Source organism: Theropithecus gelada, chromosome 11 (assembly GCF_003255815.1).
Source record: "Theropithecus gelada isolate Dixy chromosome 11, Tgel_1.0, whole genome shotgun sequence".
NCBI lineage: Eukaryota > Metazoa > Chordata > Mammalia > Primates > Cercopithecidae > Theropithecus > Theropithecus gelada.
The window spans coordinates 76310221-76327610 of NC_037679.1; the positions used below are offsets into that span (position 1 = coordinate 76310221).

General features: G+C 49.7%; 1 protein-coding gene across 1 annotated transcript in view; it reads right to left on the reverse strand.

Annotated features, from left to right (window-relative positions):
* Nucleotides 1-211: 211 nt before the first annotated feature.
* NOS1 (nitric oxide synthase 1) overlaps nt 212-17390 on the reverse strand; it is a 145799-nt gene continuing 128620 nt past the window's right edge. Inside the window, exons 23-30 of the mRNA XM_025402120.1 lie at nt 16758-16927; nt 12247-12457; nt 11499-11586; nt 9811-9932; nt 7876-8024; nt 5213-5407; nt 3177-3295; nt 212-656 (exon numbers count right to left, since the gene is read on the reverse strand). Coding sequence (XP_025257905.1) covers nt 641-656; nt 3177-3295; nt 5213-5407; nt 7876-8024; nt 9811-9932; nt 11499-11586; nt 12247-12457; nt 16758-16927 — 1070 coding nt within the window. The 3' untranslated portion in view covers nt 212-640. The remainder of the gene's footprint in view (nt 657-3176; nt 3296-5212; nt 5408-7875; nt 8025-9810; nt 9933-11498; nt 11587-12246; nt 12458-16757; nt 16928-17390) is intronic.

The following is a 17390-nucleotide window of genomic DNA, read 5'->3' on the forward strand; positions in this document are numbered from 1 at the left end:
TAACTAGAACAATTACGGGGCTTCCAAATGTTTCAGGTACATGGGCGTGGACCCTTAATTATGGACACGTGTGGGATTAATATGGGCCAGGGACATGTTTCTTGGCATCGAGGGTCTTCAATGAAAGCAGTGGCGATCTAAGATCGACACACTTGTGCAGGGAAGGAGATGGACAGAGACCCGGCCCATCACACACGCATATACACACGCACCACCAAAATGTCATCATAAAAAAGAAGGGGACTTCAGCGGCTGAGGGACTGGCTCAGAGAGCTTGTGCCTAGTTCCTGCAGCCTTTCCAGGGGAACCCCAGAGAAAAAAAAACCCCACAGCGACGGCCATGTTCCAGTGGTTTCATGCACCCGTGAGCTGCCCTTGTCAGCAAGAGAGGGGGCGGGAACAGAGTTTTGTAAGAGCCACTGCAGATTAGAAAAGCATTGCATTGCAGCAGGAAAACTCAAGGAGGAAACCCAGGAGGGCCGAGGAAACCACTGAGGGGCGAGAACCCCGAGGAGGGAAACCAGGGCACAGCGACAAGGACAGGAGGCAGAGCGAGGGCCACGCAGGGTCCCAGAGGAAAGGTTCAGCAGTGTCTGTCCGCGCTTACAAAACTTGCAGCCGGCTGGGCAAGAGGGTCCAGTTAGGAGCTGAAAACCCTGTGGAAGGAGAAGTCGGGGGCAGTTAGTGCTGCAGGGGCGAGGCTGCTGTGTTTCCTCTGAGTGTCCCAAAGAAAATCGCCCACGCTCTGGGCTCAGGGGCTTCGTCTCTTTCTTTCTTTTTTCTTTTGAGACGGAGTTTCGCTCTGACACCCAGGCTGGAGGGCAGTGGCGCGATCCCGGCTCACTGCAACCTCCACCTCTCACTGAAATCCCAGCGCGGTTCAAGCGATTCTCCTGCTTTAGCCTCCCAAGTAGCTGGGATTATAGGCGCCCACCACCATGCCAGGCTAGTTTTTGTATTTTTAGTAGAGATGGAGTTTCACCATGTTGGCCAGGCTGGTCTTGAACTCCTGACCTCAGGAGATCTGCCTGCCTCAGGCTCCCAAAGTGCTGGGATTACAGGCATGAGCCACTGCACCTGGCCCATCTCTTTCATTTATTCTGTAGCCCTAGTGTCTTGGACAGGACCTGGCACCTAGCAGGGGCTTGTTTTGAAAGAAAGAAAGAATGGATAAGTGAATGAATGAATGCTCACAAATACAACTGGCCAGGAAGAGAAGCATTTCAAAGGACTTTTTTTTTTTTGAGACTGAGTCTCACTCTGTCGCCCAGGCTGAAGTGCAGTGACGCGATCTCGGCTGGTTACAACCTCCACCTCCTGGGTTCAAGCGATTCCTGTGCCTCAGCCTCCTGAGTAGCTGGGATTATAGGCACATGCTACCACGCCTGGCTAATTTTTGTGTTTTTAGTAGAGACAGGGTTTTGCCATGTTGCCCAGGCTGGTCTTGAACTCCTAGGCTCAAGTGAGCCACCCATCTTGGCCTTCCAAAGTGCTGGGATTACAGGTGTGAGCCACCGGGTCTGGCAAAAGGGTTTGTTCTTTTTTTTTTTCTCTTGAGACAGGGTCCTGCTCTGTTGCCTAGGCTGGGGTGCAGTGGTGCCATCATGGCTCACTGCAGCCTCGACCTCCCTGGGATCAGGCCATCCTCCTGCTTCAGCCTCCCAAGTAGCTGGGACCACAGGCATGTGCCACCATGCCCTGCTAATTTTTAAATTATTTGTAGAGACAGGGTCTCCCTACATTGCCCAGGCTGATCTTGAACTCCTGGGCTAAAGCAATTCACCCACCTCAGCTTCCCAAAGTGCTAGGATTATAGGTGTGAACCACCACACCTGGCCTTAAATGCTTTTGACAACCCAGGGACTTGTGACCTTCAAGGCAATGATATGAGTCTACTGGTCACAACAGTATGTTTTCGAGACTGCTGTGTCATTGTAAGCGGAAAACAAGGAAGATGCCAAATTCAAGAAATGAGTGTATGCCTTGTGCTGCTGAAAAAAGAAGACAGCTGAGTCCCCACCCAATTTAAAGTAAAGGGCATACACGGGTGCTTTCCAGGGGTTTTATGGCGGGGCTGGGGCAGGGAGCTTTGGGAAATGAAATGACGATCAAGGTTGCTGTGCCACGGAATTCAGGTAAGGTTTAAATCATGAGACCCAGTCCCAGTCTCCTGGTGCCTCAGCCTGTTTCCAGCAGTTTCTAGAGGTTCAGTGAAATTGTCAAAATCATATGAAGTGTAATTTGTGTTGATGAGAAAGCCCCCAGCCATTTAGGGGGTGAGGGAGCCGCGGGAAAGGACACAAAAACTGAACTCCAGACCCCCACCCAGGTCCAGGGCGATCCCATTCTTCTCCCCACTCTCCACAAAAACTGAACTCCAGACCTCCACCCAGCGCCAGGGGTGATCCTATTCTTCTCCCAACTTTCCTAAATGAGGAGTGTTCAAACACTTTTGTAGAAGAAACCCTTGTCCTAAATCTGATGCTAAACCCCAGTAGGTGAAAAACAAACAAGAAAGATACTTCTGGTAGAAATGCCACAGATCCGGCCAGGCGCGGCGGCTCACACCTTTAATTCCAGCGCTTTGGGAGCTGGGGCGGGCAGATCACTTGAGGTCAGGAGTTTGAGACCAGCCTGGCCAACATGGTGTCACCCTGTCTCTACTAAAAATACAAAACTTAGCTGGGCGTGGTGGTGCACGCCTGTAGTCCTAGCTACTTGGGAGGCTGAGGCACCAGAATCGCTTGAGCCTAGGAAGTTGAGGATGCAGTGAGCTGAGACTGTGTCACTGCACTCCAGCCTGGACTACAGAGCAAGACTCCGTCAAAAAAAAAAAAAAAAAAAGCAACTTCCCAGAGCTAGCAGCCATCATTATACTAGGGGGTGCCCCAGACAGAAGCCGGCACCCAAAGCAGGGGTTTCCTCCCACACTGGACAGGGCCTCAGGGTTCCCCTGGAGGACTCGTTAAAATGCAAACTGCTGCATCCTAACTCCTAAGTTTCCCATCCAGCAGGTCTGGGGTAGCCTGGGAATCTGCATTTTTTAACACGTTCCCAGATGGTGCTGATGTTGCTGTTTTGGGGACTCTACCGTGGGAAAGCCAGACATCCCTGCCCAGTAGGACCTAGAAGAGCGGGCTCTTCCCGCCCCTCACCCAGGGATGGAGCCAGCTTACTCATCGGTGTCTTTTTTGCTCTCTTCAATGAAGGCAATGGACTCAGATCTAAGGCGGTTGGTCACTTCATACGTTCGCAGGGTGACTCCGAAAATATCCTCGTGGTACCGGTTGTCATCCTAGAAGACAGAAACAGCCAGAAAACAGCTCTCAAATGCCAGATAAAGGCTTGGAGCAGGGACAGACTCGCCTGACACCTGGAACGGAATATCCCTCAGGAAGATGGTTCCCAAAGAGATGAGGCTGAAGCCAGTGCCCCCGAGGTACCTTTGATCTCGAAGACTCTGCTCAGCAAAACTGTTCTCTGGGATGTGCGGCAACTGTTCTCTGGGATGTAGCCCAGTTGGCAAAGAACATTTAGGTTGCCATCTGGAAACACTGCAGCTGGTTGGTGGATTCTCAGGTGAAAAGGAGTGATGAGGTCAAATGGAAACCTCACCATTCCCCGCTTTCCTCCCTCCAACATGTTCCTGCAAGTTCAGGTCTGGGCAAGGCTGGGTTTAGTGTGAAATAGCCCATGAGACCAGAAGAAAGGGGAGGAAGGAACAAGTGGCCGCTTAGCACTCAGGGAACTCCCCATAGCTGCCCACAGTGGAGACTCCTTGGGCATGCATGAGTTTCTCTGAAGATGAACATCTTTGCTCAGCATTGCCCAGAGAGAAGCAGGCAAAGAGAAGAACCTACCCTGGAGTCCCAGGAAACAGCCCAAGTGATGACTGACTTGTGACATCTGCAAATTTACCAAGTTATAGGAGCTCCTGTGGCGGGCAGTCAATATTCTCAAAGGGCAAGGGGATTAAACAAGGGGAAAATGCACCTCAGTGCTGGGGAAGGGCAGTGGCTGGGAGCGTGCATCTGGCAAGCCAGGAAGAATCTGTTGTGCACTAGGTTCCAGCCTCCCTTGGTCCTGAAAGTTTTGAAGAAAGTCACCCATCTGTAGAGTGGGTTCATTTTCATTTTCAGTTGGGGTTTTTTTTTTTTTTTTTGAGACAGAGTCTCGCTCTGTTGCCTGGGCTGGAGTGCAGTGGCACGATCTTGGCTCACTGCAACCTCCACCTCCCGGGTTCAAGCGATTCTCCTGCCTCAGCCTCCTGAGCAGCTGGGACTACAGGCATGCGCCACTACGCCCAGATAATTTTTGTATTTTTAGTAGAGACGGGGTTTCACCATGTTGGTTGGCCAGGATAGTCTCGATCTCTTGACCTCGTGATTCACCTGCCTTGGCCTCCCAAAGTGCTGAGATTACAGGCGTGAGCCACTGCGCCTGGCCATTTTTTTTTTTTTTTTTTGAGATGGAGTTTCACTCTTGTCACCCAGGCTGGAGTGCAATGACGCGATCTTGGCTCACTGCAACTTCCACTTCCTGGGTTCAAGCGATTCTCCTTCCTCAGCCTCCCGAGCTGGGACTACAGGTACCCACCACCACGCCTGGCTAATTTTTGTATTTTTACAACAGACAGGGTTTCACTGTGTTAGTCAGGCTGGTCTTGAACTCCTGACCTCAGGTGATCCTCCTGCCTTGGCCTCTCAAAGGGCTGGGATTATAGGCTTGAGCCACTGAGCCCAGCCGGGGTGAGTTTTTAACTCCCTTCCGCAAAATCCTGGGGAATCTATAAAAGTGTCTCTTGAGGGTCACACGAAACAGACTGAGTATATAGAGGGCTCCACAGCTCTCCTCGGATCTGTTTGTGCAGTGCTCAACCTGTACAACTACACGGGGCAGTGCTGCAGCTTCTGACGCAGGAAAAGTTAGGTTAAAATGGTTTCTGTCTAGTTACCAGAGGTCCATTCACTCGTTATTTTCACACATGGCCTCCAGTCATATTTACTACACCTGCCTGCATGCCCAGCCATCCTTCTACTTTCTCTGTCATTGTTTGGGGCCACCTATATCCTCTACCCTCAGTGGTAAGTGCAGTGAATGGGAGCAGGGATATCATCGTGGCTCCCTAATCATCAAGACAGGTTGGATGAAAAAGAGGGGATAGGAGAGTGGATATAGGAAAAGGGACCTGGGAAGCCAGCCTGTCACGCACCCTCATCCGACTGATGAACACGCCGGCGTCCTCTGCCGAGAGCTTCCCCTGCTGGGTCATGATGCGCTGGATGGCTTTGAGGACATCAGCGGCCATGGTGACGTCCCCACAGACGTAAATGTGGCCCCCTTGCTCCTTCAGGGCTCGGTACACAGACTCCGCCAGCTGCTCCTGCAGGATGTCCTGCACGTACTTCTGCAAGGAGCAGAGGGCAGTGAGAAGGGGCTGGGCTGTACAACATGCCTGCCATAGCCCATGTCCTCCCGGGAAGCAGAGCCTGACTCAGGGGCTTGTGGGCAGGTAGGATCTTTTGTGAGCTGATCCCAAGGAACAAGAGTAAGGGACTGGGAAGAGTGAGATAGGGAAGGCGGGAAAGTCAATTGGAGGGTGCGGGAATGCATTGCTACCCTCTTTGGACAACTGGAGCTCAGCTCTGCTAAGGACCCTCCAGGGAGCTGGATAGACTGCTTCCCAGAATCATCCGCTGCAGAGGGGAAAGACGGGGAACATTCACTACCCACTCCTCTCTCCTGGTGGCCAATGGTCCCTGGGTGTTAACACCTGCACACGTCCAGGTGTGCGGCTGGTTACTGCAGGCATCCTATGTTAGAGTGCCAGGGAAGCCCGGGGCCGATAGCAAGAGATGGGGGTGAGGTGAGGGGCCGGCTGCTGTAGCAATAGCAGAAGGAAAAGGTGGGCTGAGAGGGTGTGAGGTGGGCACAAGGGGTGTCTAGTACAGCTCCAAGGAGCTCATTTGTTCAGGATGTCTTTAACTTGTCCAGGAAACTCCCGCTCTGAAGCTGATATTCAGCTGGAACATGCTGGCATGGCTGTAGTGACTCTTAAGACTGACATACTTCCACCCACACTGCTCGGACTCTCTGGGTGCCCCCCCAACCCACTGCAATGTCCTGACTCCTTCCCTGGGACCCTCAGACCTCCCCAAGAGCCAATGGAGCTTTAGTCCTGTGGTCCGTGTCCATTCTGACTAGTATTGCCTCTCGTGGACTGTTAAATTTCTATTTATTTATTTATTTATTTATTTAATTTATTTATTTATGAGACAGAGTCTCGCTCGTTGCCCAGGCTGGAGTGCAGTGGCATGATCTCGGCTCACTACAACCTCCGCCTCCCGGGTTCAAGCCTTCCTCCTGTCTCAGCCTCTTGAGAAGCTGGGACTACAGGCAAGCGTCACCACACCTGGCTAATTTTGTGTTTTTTTGTTTTTTGTTTTTTCTTTTTCTTTTTTTTTTGTAGAGATGGGGTTTTACCATGTTGGCCAGGCTGGTCTCAAACTCCCGGCCTGAAGTGATCCACCCACCTCAGCCTCCCAAAGTGCTGGGACTACAAGCATGCGCCACTGCACCCAGCTAATTTTTATATTTTTATTAGAGATGGGGTGTTACCATGTTGGTCAGGCTGGTCTCGGACTCCTGACCTCAAATGATCTGTCTGCCTTGGCCTCCCAAAGTGCTGGGATTAAAGGTGTGAACCACCGCACCCAGCCTAAATTTATTTTTTTTAATTTCTGTTTTTAAATATTTTAAATTTTTATTTCTAACTATTTATTGTTTAGAGACAGAGTCTTGGTCTGTTGCCAAGGGTGGGTTGCAGTGGCATGATCACGGCTCACTGAAGCCTTGACCTCCCAGGCTCAAGCTGCCCTCGCACCTCAGCCTCCCAAGGAGCTGGGACCACAGTCATATGCTACCATGCCCAGCTAACTTAATTTTTTTTTTTTTTTTTTTTTGGTAGGGACGGGGTCTAAGCATCTTGCCCAGGCTGTCTTGAACTCCCAGACTCAAGTGATCCTCCCACCTCAGCCTCCCAAAGTGCTGGGATTACAGGCGTGAGTCATGGTGCCTGGCCCAACATTTTTCATTACAGTAAAATACACATCATGTAACATTTACCATTGTAACCACTTTAAAGTGTACGACTCAGTGGCATTAAGTACCCTTTTCAGTGTTATGGGATCATCACTATCTGGTTCCAGAATTTTTTCTTCACCCCAGATGGAAACCCTATACCCATTTGCAGTTACTCCCCACTCTCCCCTCCCTCAGCCCCTGGCAACCACTAATCTATTCTGTCTCTATGGATTTGCCTATTCTGGATATTACATATAAGTTGAATCTTATAATATAGGCTGTTAAATACTTTATTGTATCACATATATATTTTTGAGATGGAGTCTTGCTTTGTTGCCCAGACTGGAGTGCAGTGGCACGATCTCAGCTCACTGCAACCTCTGCCTCCTGGGTTCAAGTGATTCTCCTGCCTCAGCCCGCCAAGGAGCTGGGACTACAGGTATGCACCACCATGCCTGGCTAATTTTTCCATTTTTAGTAGAGATAGGGTTTCACCATGTTGGCCAGGCTGGTCTTGAGCTGCTGACCTCAAGTGATCCACCCGCTTTGGCCTCCCAAAGTGTTGGGATTACAGGCGTGAGCCACTGTGCTCGGCCTAAATATTTTACGTAGATATTTTCCCTACCCATGCTTTCTGAAATAGAGAGCAACTTCACAGAGGGGAAATCAGGAAGCTTAAGAGTGAGGGTGAGGGGTTTCTGAGAGTGGGATGTACAAGTGTGTACACACATGAGTGTGCACCAGTGTGCACATGTGTTGGGCTGGGCTGGGGGATGCGCTGCTGGGGGTTACCTTTGGTTTGTCTGGCTCCCGGGAGTAAGCCGTGTACAGCTCTCTGAAGACCCCCTTGTTCTTGGCCTGCAGGGTCTCTTCCCTGTAGATATGATCTATCTTGGATTGCCGGCACCCGAAGACCAGGACCATGGGGCAGGGGTTCATTCCTGGGGACCGGGAAGACCTTATGTCACCGATGGCTCTCTGCCTGATGTGTGGGGTGGCTGAGGTGCCAGGGATGGGGTACTGAGACCTTGGCGTGCGCCATGCGGATAGAGGCTCACGAACACTGGGGCAGGCAGATGTATGCGTGCACACACATGTACACAGGTGGGTGCTCACATGCTCACACATGCACACACTGAGGAAGGAGGTGACGTGTGTTCAACTTTAGTGGACCTCCCTCCCAGGTCTCAATCCTTCTTTCTGCTCCTTGACTACTCAGGAGCCCCCACCTGATGCCCAGACTCTGGAGCTAGATGGCCTGGATTGAAATCTCAGCTCTGTGATGAACAACTTAGTCAAGTTTTTTTTTTGTTTTGTTTTTTTGTTTTTTTGAGATGGAGTCTTGCTCTGTCACCCAGGCTGGAGTGCAGTGGCGCGATCTCGGCTCACTGCAACCTCCGCCTTCTGGGTTCAACCGATTCTCCTGCCTCAGCCTCCCGGGTAGCTGGGATTACAGGCGCCTGCAACCATGCCCAGCTAAGTTTTGTATTTTTAGTAGAGACGGGGTTTCACTGTGTTGGCCAGGCTGGCCTCAAACTCCTGACCTCATGATCCGCCCACCTTGGCCTCCCAAAGTGTTGGGATTATAAATGTGAGCCACTGCGCCTGGCCTTTTTCTTTTTATTATTACTATTATTATTAAGATGGAGTCTTACTATGTCGCCCAGGCTGGAATGCAGTGGTGTGATCTTGGCTCACTGCAACCTGCAGAGTGAAACCTGCAGAGTTTCACTCTTGTTGCCCAAGTTGGAGTGCAATGGCACTATCTTGGCTCACTGCAACCTCTGCCTCCCAGGTTCAAGTGATTCTCCCGTCTCAGCTTCCTGAGTAACTTGGATTACAGATGTGGGCCACCATGCCTGGCTAATTTTGTATTTTTAGTAGAGACAGGGTTTCACCATGTTGGCCAGTCTGGTCTCAAACTCGTGACCTCAAGTGATCCACCTGCCTTGGCCTTCCAAAGTGCTGGGATTACAGGTGTGAACCACCACATCCAGCCACAATGTACTCAACTTTCTAAGCCTCTGCTTCCCTATTTGCAAAATGGATATAACAGGACTGTTGGTGAGAAATGAATGTGAAACATTACAACTCTGCCTGATACCTGGCAAGTACTTTATAAATGTTAGTATCCACTACAATGACAGTTCCTGGGGGCAAGTTTTACTGACTGATTGATTGATTTGTTTCTGTAATCATCCCTCGAATCAATGCAAAGGTTTTCATTTCTATTTTAGTTGTTTTTCTGTCTTGTTCACTGCTATGCTCCAACACCTCCAAGAGTGTCTGGCACTTATTAGGTGCTCAATAAATCCTTGTTTAATGCATGCTACAATTTGGGTTTCTTTCTCTCTCCTGCCGAAGCTGATCTGCTGTGTCTTTCACACAGCACTTGCTCTTGAATAACAGTCTTTGCAATAATTACAAAAGCATAGCCATTTGATAAGGACTAACGCCTACCTTTTCCAGGCTATTGGATTATTTTTTTGAAGGGATCACATCTTAACAAATGTCCTCTGGGCCTGGAATTTCAGGCCCCTGGGACAGGCTGTTTGGATTACACCATGAACTTCACCTGTGGGTCAGGCTGGTGCTACACGCCCCGGCTTTTCTGAGGCAGTGACGCCATGGAGAGACACCTTCACTGTTCTCTAGGGCTGCTGAGACACAGCTGGACCTCCCCAGGTCTGGGGGTGGGAACCAGGCAGCCGCTGGACTGTAACCCACCTTTGTGTTGGATATCAAATTGCCGCTGTTGCCAGAAGCTTCGGAAAGGTGCAATGCCGGTGCCCGGTCCAACGAGGATGCAGGGGACTTGGGGGTTCCGGGGCAGGTGGAAGCTGGGTGCTCTGGGCAAGGAAGAGGGGGTCAGAAATCTTGAAGAGGTCAAATCCAATCAAGAACAACTGAATCTTAGGTAGACCAGGTGGCCGTCTTCGGTAGACATACAATGAGACTTACAGCTCTTCAGCCGGGGCCAGGTGCCCCTTTTCAGGGTGGGAGTCTCACCGATTAAGGGAATTCCAAAAATGGGGGGTTCTCAGGGTCTGGCTATTCCTCCATTCCCCAATTCTTCTCACTGCTGGGCTCAGCAAATTCAACCCAGAGTATCTCTACACTGGCACCATTGAGACTTGGGGGTGGACCTCCTTGGTCGTGGCACTGTCCTGTGCATTGTAGGGTATTGAGCAACATCCCCGGCTTCCAGCCACGAGGTGCCAGGAGTACACGTGAGTTGTGACAACCCAAAATGTCTTCAGACTTTGTCAAATGTCCCTGGGTGGCAGGGATGGGGTGGGGCACTGCAAAAATCACCCTGGTTTGAGAGCCACCATTTTTTTTCTTTTTTCTTTTCTTTCTTTTTTTTTTTCTTCTGAGGTGGAGTCTCACTCTGTCACCCAGGCTGGAGTGCAGTGGTGTGATCTTGGCTCACTGCAACCTCCAACTCCCGGGTTCAAGCAACTCTCCTGCCTCGGCCTCCCAAGTAGCTGGGATTACAGGCACCTGCCACCACCCTCGGCTACTTTTTTTTTTGTATTTTAGTAGAGATGGGGTTTCCCCATGTTGGCCAGGCTGGTCTCAAACTCCTGACCTCAAGTGATCTGCCTGCCTTGGCCTCCAAAAGCGCTGGGATTATGGGCGTGAGCCACTGCACCCAGCCCAGAGCCACCGGTTTAACCAACAATGAAATCTTTAAATCAAGGAGTCACAGACTTCAGTGTGTAAAAGAATCACCTGGGGATGTTCAAGATGCAGATTCCTGGGCCATGCAGTACATCTGGGCTCAGGACTCTATGTTTGAAACACCACAGAGGACTCTGATGTCAATGATATTTGGATCGTTTTCAATGGCACATGGACCATATTGTGAACATTCTAACCTCAGTGGTTGAGAAAAAGGATTGGCTAAAGCCACTGTTCAGGTAGAGAAGTTATTGATCAACAAAACAGGTTAACTATAACTGGTCTAAGATCAGCTATAGCCTTTAAAGCTGAGTTTGGGAGGAAAGGCGCCAATGAATGGGGGTGATTGGATTTTTTCCATCGCCAGGAAACTGGGACTGATTGGGAGTGACCAGCAGAATTTGGCTAGAATTTCCACTAGCCCATACAGTCCACGAAGGTGGAGACTGTATTTGCAGGGTTCTCCCCGATAGCTCCAGCATCTAGCCCAGTACACGCCCAAGTGAAATGTGTGTTGCATTGACTTGACATCGACCAGAGGACTTGCCTAGCTTGCTGTGCTGCTCTGATCTTGTTTCCTTAACAACTAAGAGAGACGCAGGACATTGGTCTCCATTGTGTGCCACCCAGTCACCTCTCTAGAACCTTTCAGACCGGTCCACCTACTTCAACTTGCAACATCAATATGCAGATTTGAGATGATTGCTCATTTTTCTCCACTTATTACTCACCCTCTCACGAAACAGGGGACCACTTCGTCAGCCTGTATCCGGTTGAGCCAGGAGGAGCACACGCCGTGGTGAATTGGTCCTTCTCCATCTAGCAGAATAACCAAGGCAGTCAGGACCACCCACTGCTCCGAAGCACGGCCTCCCCTCCTCCCTCCAATGCAAAATGCTCACAGGCCCAGTGCCAAGTTTATCCTTTGGAATTCCTCCCCAGGATCCCTTCCTCTGAAGGGCAAGAGGAAACGGTATAGCTGGGGTGACTTCGTGCCTATGCAACCACCCAGGGTTCTATTGGGTAGGGGTGGTTCGGATTCAAATCCTTCCCTATAGAAGGGTGCTTTTGGTGGCTTGCTGGACTCCTGGGACGGGCACTGTGCATTTTAATTGCTTTATCTAGGAGGAAAAAGACAGGGCAGAGCTTGGGTTATCTGACTTGCAACCAGCTGGGCATGATACAGCAGAGCGCTCTCCCAGGGAATGAGTGGTGGTGGCTTGTTCTAGCTGGTGCTTTGGGGATATGAGGGGGCACCATTGCAAATACACGTCTTGCCTCTTTCCTAATTCTGCTCAGGCTTGGCTCTGCATCAGGGGACAGTTCACCTGCTGCTTCTTCCCCCAGTTTTCTGGTCTTGGGGGTGTGTCTCTTCCCAGGGATTTGGGATTTAGCCTGCAGGCAGTGGTTTAGGGAGCCCTCCAGAGGCCCCTTGGGGGAAAATGCAGCCGAGGAGGCTCTCCCAGTGCCTCCGCCCACCTCGAGTGCGGTAGGAAACGATGGCCACAGTGAGGTGCACTTCATCAGGGTACATGTCTGGGGAGGAGCTGATGGAATAGTAGCGGGGCTGCAGCAGGGACAGCTGGGTCAGGAGCAGGGTGGCCGGCATCTGGATGGATGGGAACTCCTCCAGCACCTCCACGATGGTGGGGTTCTTGCCCCATTTCCATTCCTCATACTCCTGCAAACCCTGTGCCAAGGACACCGACAGAGACAAGCTTTAACCCAGCTGCTACATAGTTCCCATGAGGACCTGAGGGGGTCCAAGAAGAAGGCAAAGTGAAAGTAACAGTTGGCAGGTGTAGTGGCTCATGCTGGTAATCGCAGTGCTTTGGGAGGCCGAGGAGAGAGAATCACCTGAGACTAGGAGTTCAAGGCCAGCCTGGGAAACATAGTAAGACCCTGTCTCTACAAAATTTAAGAAAAATTAGCTGGATGTGGTGGTGGATGTCTGCAGTACCCCAGTTACTTGGGAGGCTGAGGTGGGAGGACTGCTTGAGTTCAGGTGCTTGAGGCTGCAGTGAGCTAGGATCACACCACTGTGCTCCAGCCTGGGTGACAGAGTGAGACCCTGTTGACAGAAAGAAAGAAAGAGAGAGAGAGAGAAAGGAAGCAAGCAAGCAAGGAAGGAAGGAAGGAGAAGGAAAGAAAAAGACAAAGAGAAGGAAAAGAAAAAGAAAGAGCAATAACAGTTAACACTTGAATAGCAATTATTCTGTGCTGTTTTGATTCTCATGAGGACCTTATGAAATAGGTATTACTGTTTCCCCATTTTATATATGAGGAAACTGAGGGTGATAGAGGTCCTATGGCTACTAGGTGGTGATGCTGGGTGAAACTGAGCCTTGCTCTAGACAGTGTGTCTTCAGAATTTGTGTTTCTAGTCACTACACACTCCTGAAGTCAAGAGAGACGCACTATAGAAGGGAGTCATGACTCACGTGGGGAGTGGCAGCATTCGGTGGAGACCTGTGATTTGTTGGTTGCAGAATCTGGAGATGCATCTTTGGAGAGCTTGGGTCATGTTCATGGCGGTGAGTGACAGCCCCGGAAAAATCAGGTTGGGGTGTGTGGAGGACCATGTTTGGGGACGTGTTGACAGCAAAGCCCAGCTGTAACCAGGCAACAGAGGAACTCTCTGGAGCTCTGGAGTTATTTTTCTTTAATCTCAGAAGATGCCCTAGGCAGTCTCTGATTGCTGGAACAGAAGGCTCAGTTTCTGAGACCAGCGTGCCAGTGCACTGTATAACAAAGATTTTCCCCAGTTTCTAAAGACTGTCCTGGCCTTATTTATTTATCTATTTTTTATTTTTTTTTGAGATGGAGTCTCACTCTGCTGCCCAGGCTGGAGTGCAGTGGCATGATCTTGGCTCACTGCAAGCTCCACCTCCCAGGGTTCACGCCATTCTCCTGCCTCAGCCTCCCGAGTAGCTGGGACTACAGGCGCCTGCCACCACATCCAGCTAATTTTTTGTATTTTTAGTAGAGACGGGGTTTCACTGTGTTAGCCAGGATGGTCTCAATCTCCTGACCTTGTGATCTGCCCACCTCAGCCTCCCAAAGTGCTGGGATTATAGGCGTGAGCCACAGCGCCCGGCCTGTTCTGGCCTTATTAATAGGCGATGGCATCCTTGACATCGTGCTTCTCAGACCTCCAGCCTGACTGGCCTGCAATTGCAGGAGCAAAATGGACAAAGAGCCCTGGCCTCTCAACTCTCTGAAACTGACATTACCTGAAACTGACATCCATCACCCTGTTGGTGCCAGGCCTGCCTTCCCGCAGGCTGCTCCCTGCCAATGACCAAGCACAGGAGTCTCCAGGACTCCTCAAGAACCCTGCTGGGCCTTCCTTAAACTGCACTGCAGTCTAGAACGTTCTCATCCCACCTTTCTTCCTTTTCCTTTGGCTGGTGTTAGATTTGTTTTGAGGTCTGGTGGTTCTCCCAGCCCTATCTGATCCCTTTCCACTTTATGTCACACAAGTGTTTCCCCTAATAAAAATCCTTGCTCATTTAATCCTGTCTTGAAGTCTGCACTTTTTGGAAGAAATAAACTAATACACATGGGTTATATCAAATTCTATCTATCTATCTATCTATCTATCTATCTATCTATCTATCTATTATCTATCTATCTATCTATCTATCTATCTATCTATCTATCTATCTACCTTCTATCCATCTAGAGACAGATTCTTGCTCTGTCACCCAGGCTGGAGTGCAGTGGCGTGATCTCGGCTCACTGCAACCTCCATCTCCTGGGTACAAGCAATTCTCCTACCTCAGTCTCCTGAGTAGCTGGAATTACAGGTGCCCATCACCACGCCCAGCTAATTCTTGCATTTTTAATAGAGACAGGGTTTCGTCACGTTGGCCAGGCTGGTCCCGAACTCCCGACCTCAGGTGATCCGCCTGCCTCACCTCCCAAAGTGCTGGGATTACAGGCGTGAGCCACTGCGCCCGGCCTATTTTTTATTTATTTATTTATAGAGATGGGGTCTTGCTCTTTCACCCAGGCTGGAGTACAGTTGGAAGATCGTGATTCACCATAGCCTCGAACTCCTGGGCTCAAGTGATCCTCCCACCTTAGCCTCCTGAGTAGCTGGGACTACAGGCATGTGCCATGATGCCCAGCTAATTTAATTTTTTTGTAGAGATGGGGTCTATGTTGCCTGGGTTGGTTCCAAACTCCTGGCCTCAAGCAATCTTCCCATCTCTGCCTCCCAGAGTGCTGGGATTACAGGCATGAGCCACTGTGCCCAAATTCTACTTTAAATAAGGTAAAAACAGTGCAATCTAATAAGGTACCAACAGTGCAATCTACAGTCCTTCTTCCTATTAGCCACCCTCCCCCATTAATTAAAAGTTTTAAATCAAAATTATACTTGCAGATAGTCTAAAAAGTTAAATAACTTTGTAAAGCTTATGATTAAAAATAATGGTCTCCTGTTCTACCTCTGCCATCTGCTTCCTACTCCCCAGAGGTAACTACTTACAGCTCTTTAAGTGTTCCTTCTGGTATTTATTTTCATATTTCTAAATACTACGCAGTCGCTAATTAGCCTCTTCCTTGCTGCTCACCATTCAATCCCCTCTCCTGGACGGCAGAAGAAAGCTAAGCCATCCTGTGCTGGGGGCTTGCTTTCTGGGAAGGAGCCCCCATTGGTAGCAGCGTGGGCCGTTCTCCTGGGTAGAATTCTCACTGAGCAAGGCTTTGCAGCAGGCTGGGGCAGGTGATCCCAGGATTTCTAAGCAAGGTGGTAGAGGCTACGTTTGGTTCATTTTACAATCAGAGACCTCTGATCTCTAGTAGTTCCACCTGCAGCTCCTCTGCATTGGCAAAATCTCATCATAGCAGCCACATGGATGGAACTGGAGGACATCATGTTAAGTGCAAGAAGCCAGGCACAATAAGACAAATTTTGCATGTTCTCACTCATTTGTGGGAGCTAAAAACTAGAAGCAAATAAAGTCATGAAGACGGAGAGTAGAAGGAGGGCTACCAGTGCAGGGAAGGGTAGTGGGGAGGGGTGGGGGAAAGTGGAGATGGTTCATGGGTACAAAAATACAGTTAGATAGAAGGAATAAGATCTAGGCCAGGCGTGGTGGCTCATGCCTTTAATCCTAGCATTTTTGGGAGGTTGAGGTGGGTGGATCACCTGAGGTCAGGAATTTGATGGTGAAACTCCATCTCTACTAAAGAAAAAAATACAAAAATTAGCTGGCCATGGTGGCAGGTGCCTGTAATTCCAGCTGCTCGGGAGGCTAAGGCACGAGAATCCTTTGAGCCTGGGAAATGGAGGTTGCAGTGAACTGAGATTGTGCCACACGGCACTCCAGCCTGGGCTAGAGGGTGAGACTCTGTCTTAGGGACAAAAAAAAAAAAAAAAATCTATTTCCTAGATCTAGACAAGGTGACTATCGTCAACAATAATTCATTATATATTTAAAAATAACTAAAAGAGTGGAATTGGAATGTTTCCAACACAAAGAAATGATGAATGATTGAGGGGATGAACACCCCCTTTGCCCTGATGCGATTATTACACATTGTATACCTGTATCAAAATATCACATGTACCCCATAAATACATACACCTACCAAGTATCCATAAAAATTAAAAAAACAACAAACAAGAAAAAACCTTATCTTTAAACCAAGGCATGGTGAGATCCTGTTTTTCTCCTAAGCATGGCCTAAAATGGCACTAATGGAAGCCCAAGGTTCCAAAGGAAGACAGAAAGAATAGCAATTTCAGTTGTAGCCAGGGAACTGTTTGATTCAAAGGAGTCACTCTTGCTCTGCCAGGCCTTAGAACTGGGGGCAGACCAGCCACATTGGACCAGCCAATATGGCGACCTACAGCAAATAATGGCCCCCTTGGCTCAAGACTGCCATCTGCTGGAAGCCTGGTAATAACAGTTTTCAACTCTTTAAAGAGGAGGAGGTGAAAGGCGCTCCCTAGGGTTGTGCGAAGCCTGAGGACCCACCTTGCTGAGGACCAGCAGACGCTGCTTCTCCTTCTCATTGGTGGCTAGGGAGGCAAACTGCTGCAGCTGCAGGGGCGTTGGTGGCGTGGTGATGTCCAGGTAGTACTTGAAGGCCTGGAAGATGGTGCAGGGTGGGAGGCGGTGCTCGTCTGTCCAGTTACTGATGACGCCTGTGGAGGTACAAGGCGGGTGAGGGGTGGGTGTGGGAGGGCTTGAGTCTAAGTCGGGGGTTCAGGTCTGCTGCTGGAGCAGAGGATGGGGCCAGGTGAGGAGGGTGGCTCCAGAGTCAAGCAACCTTCTAGCTCTCCACCTTCCATGCCCAGAATCCAGGGGATTTCATGTGTGCAAGAAGCAAATCCAAAATTAATTATGCAAATGAATCCAAAAATTAAGAAAAATACATGAAGAGAGGAGAAAAATATTAAAATAGCATGGCATAGTCCACTGGCGTTCTATACAACGAGCCCCCAGCTGTGGGTGACAGAGATAAGCCTATTTCGGCCCCATGTATCATGGGATGGTGTCAGCCTCTCACCCCCTGAATGGGATGTTAGTGTTTGTCATTATAAACACTAACACTTATCTAGCACAGTCTATGTGCCGAGTACTATTATTAGTATTTTATATTAACTC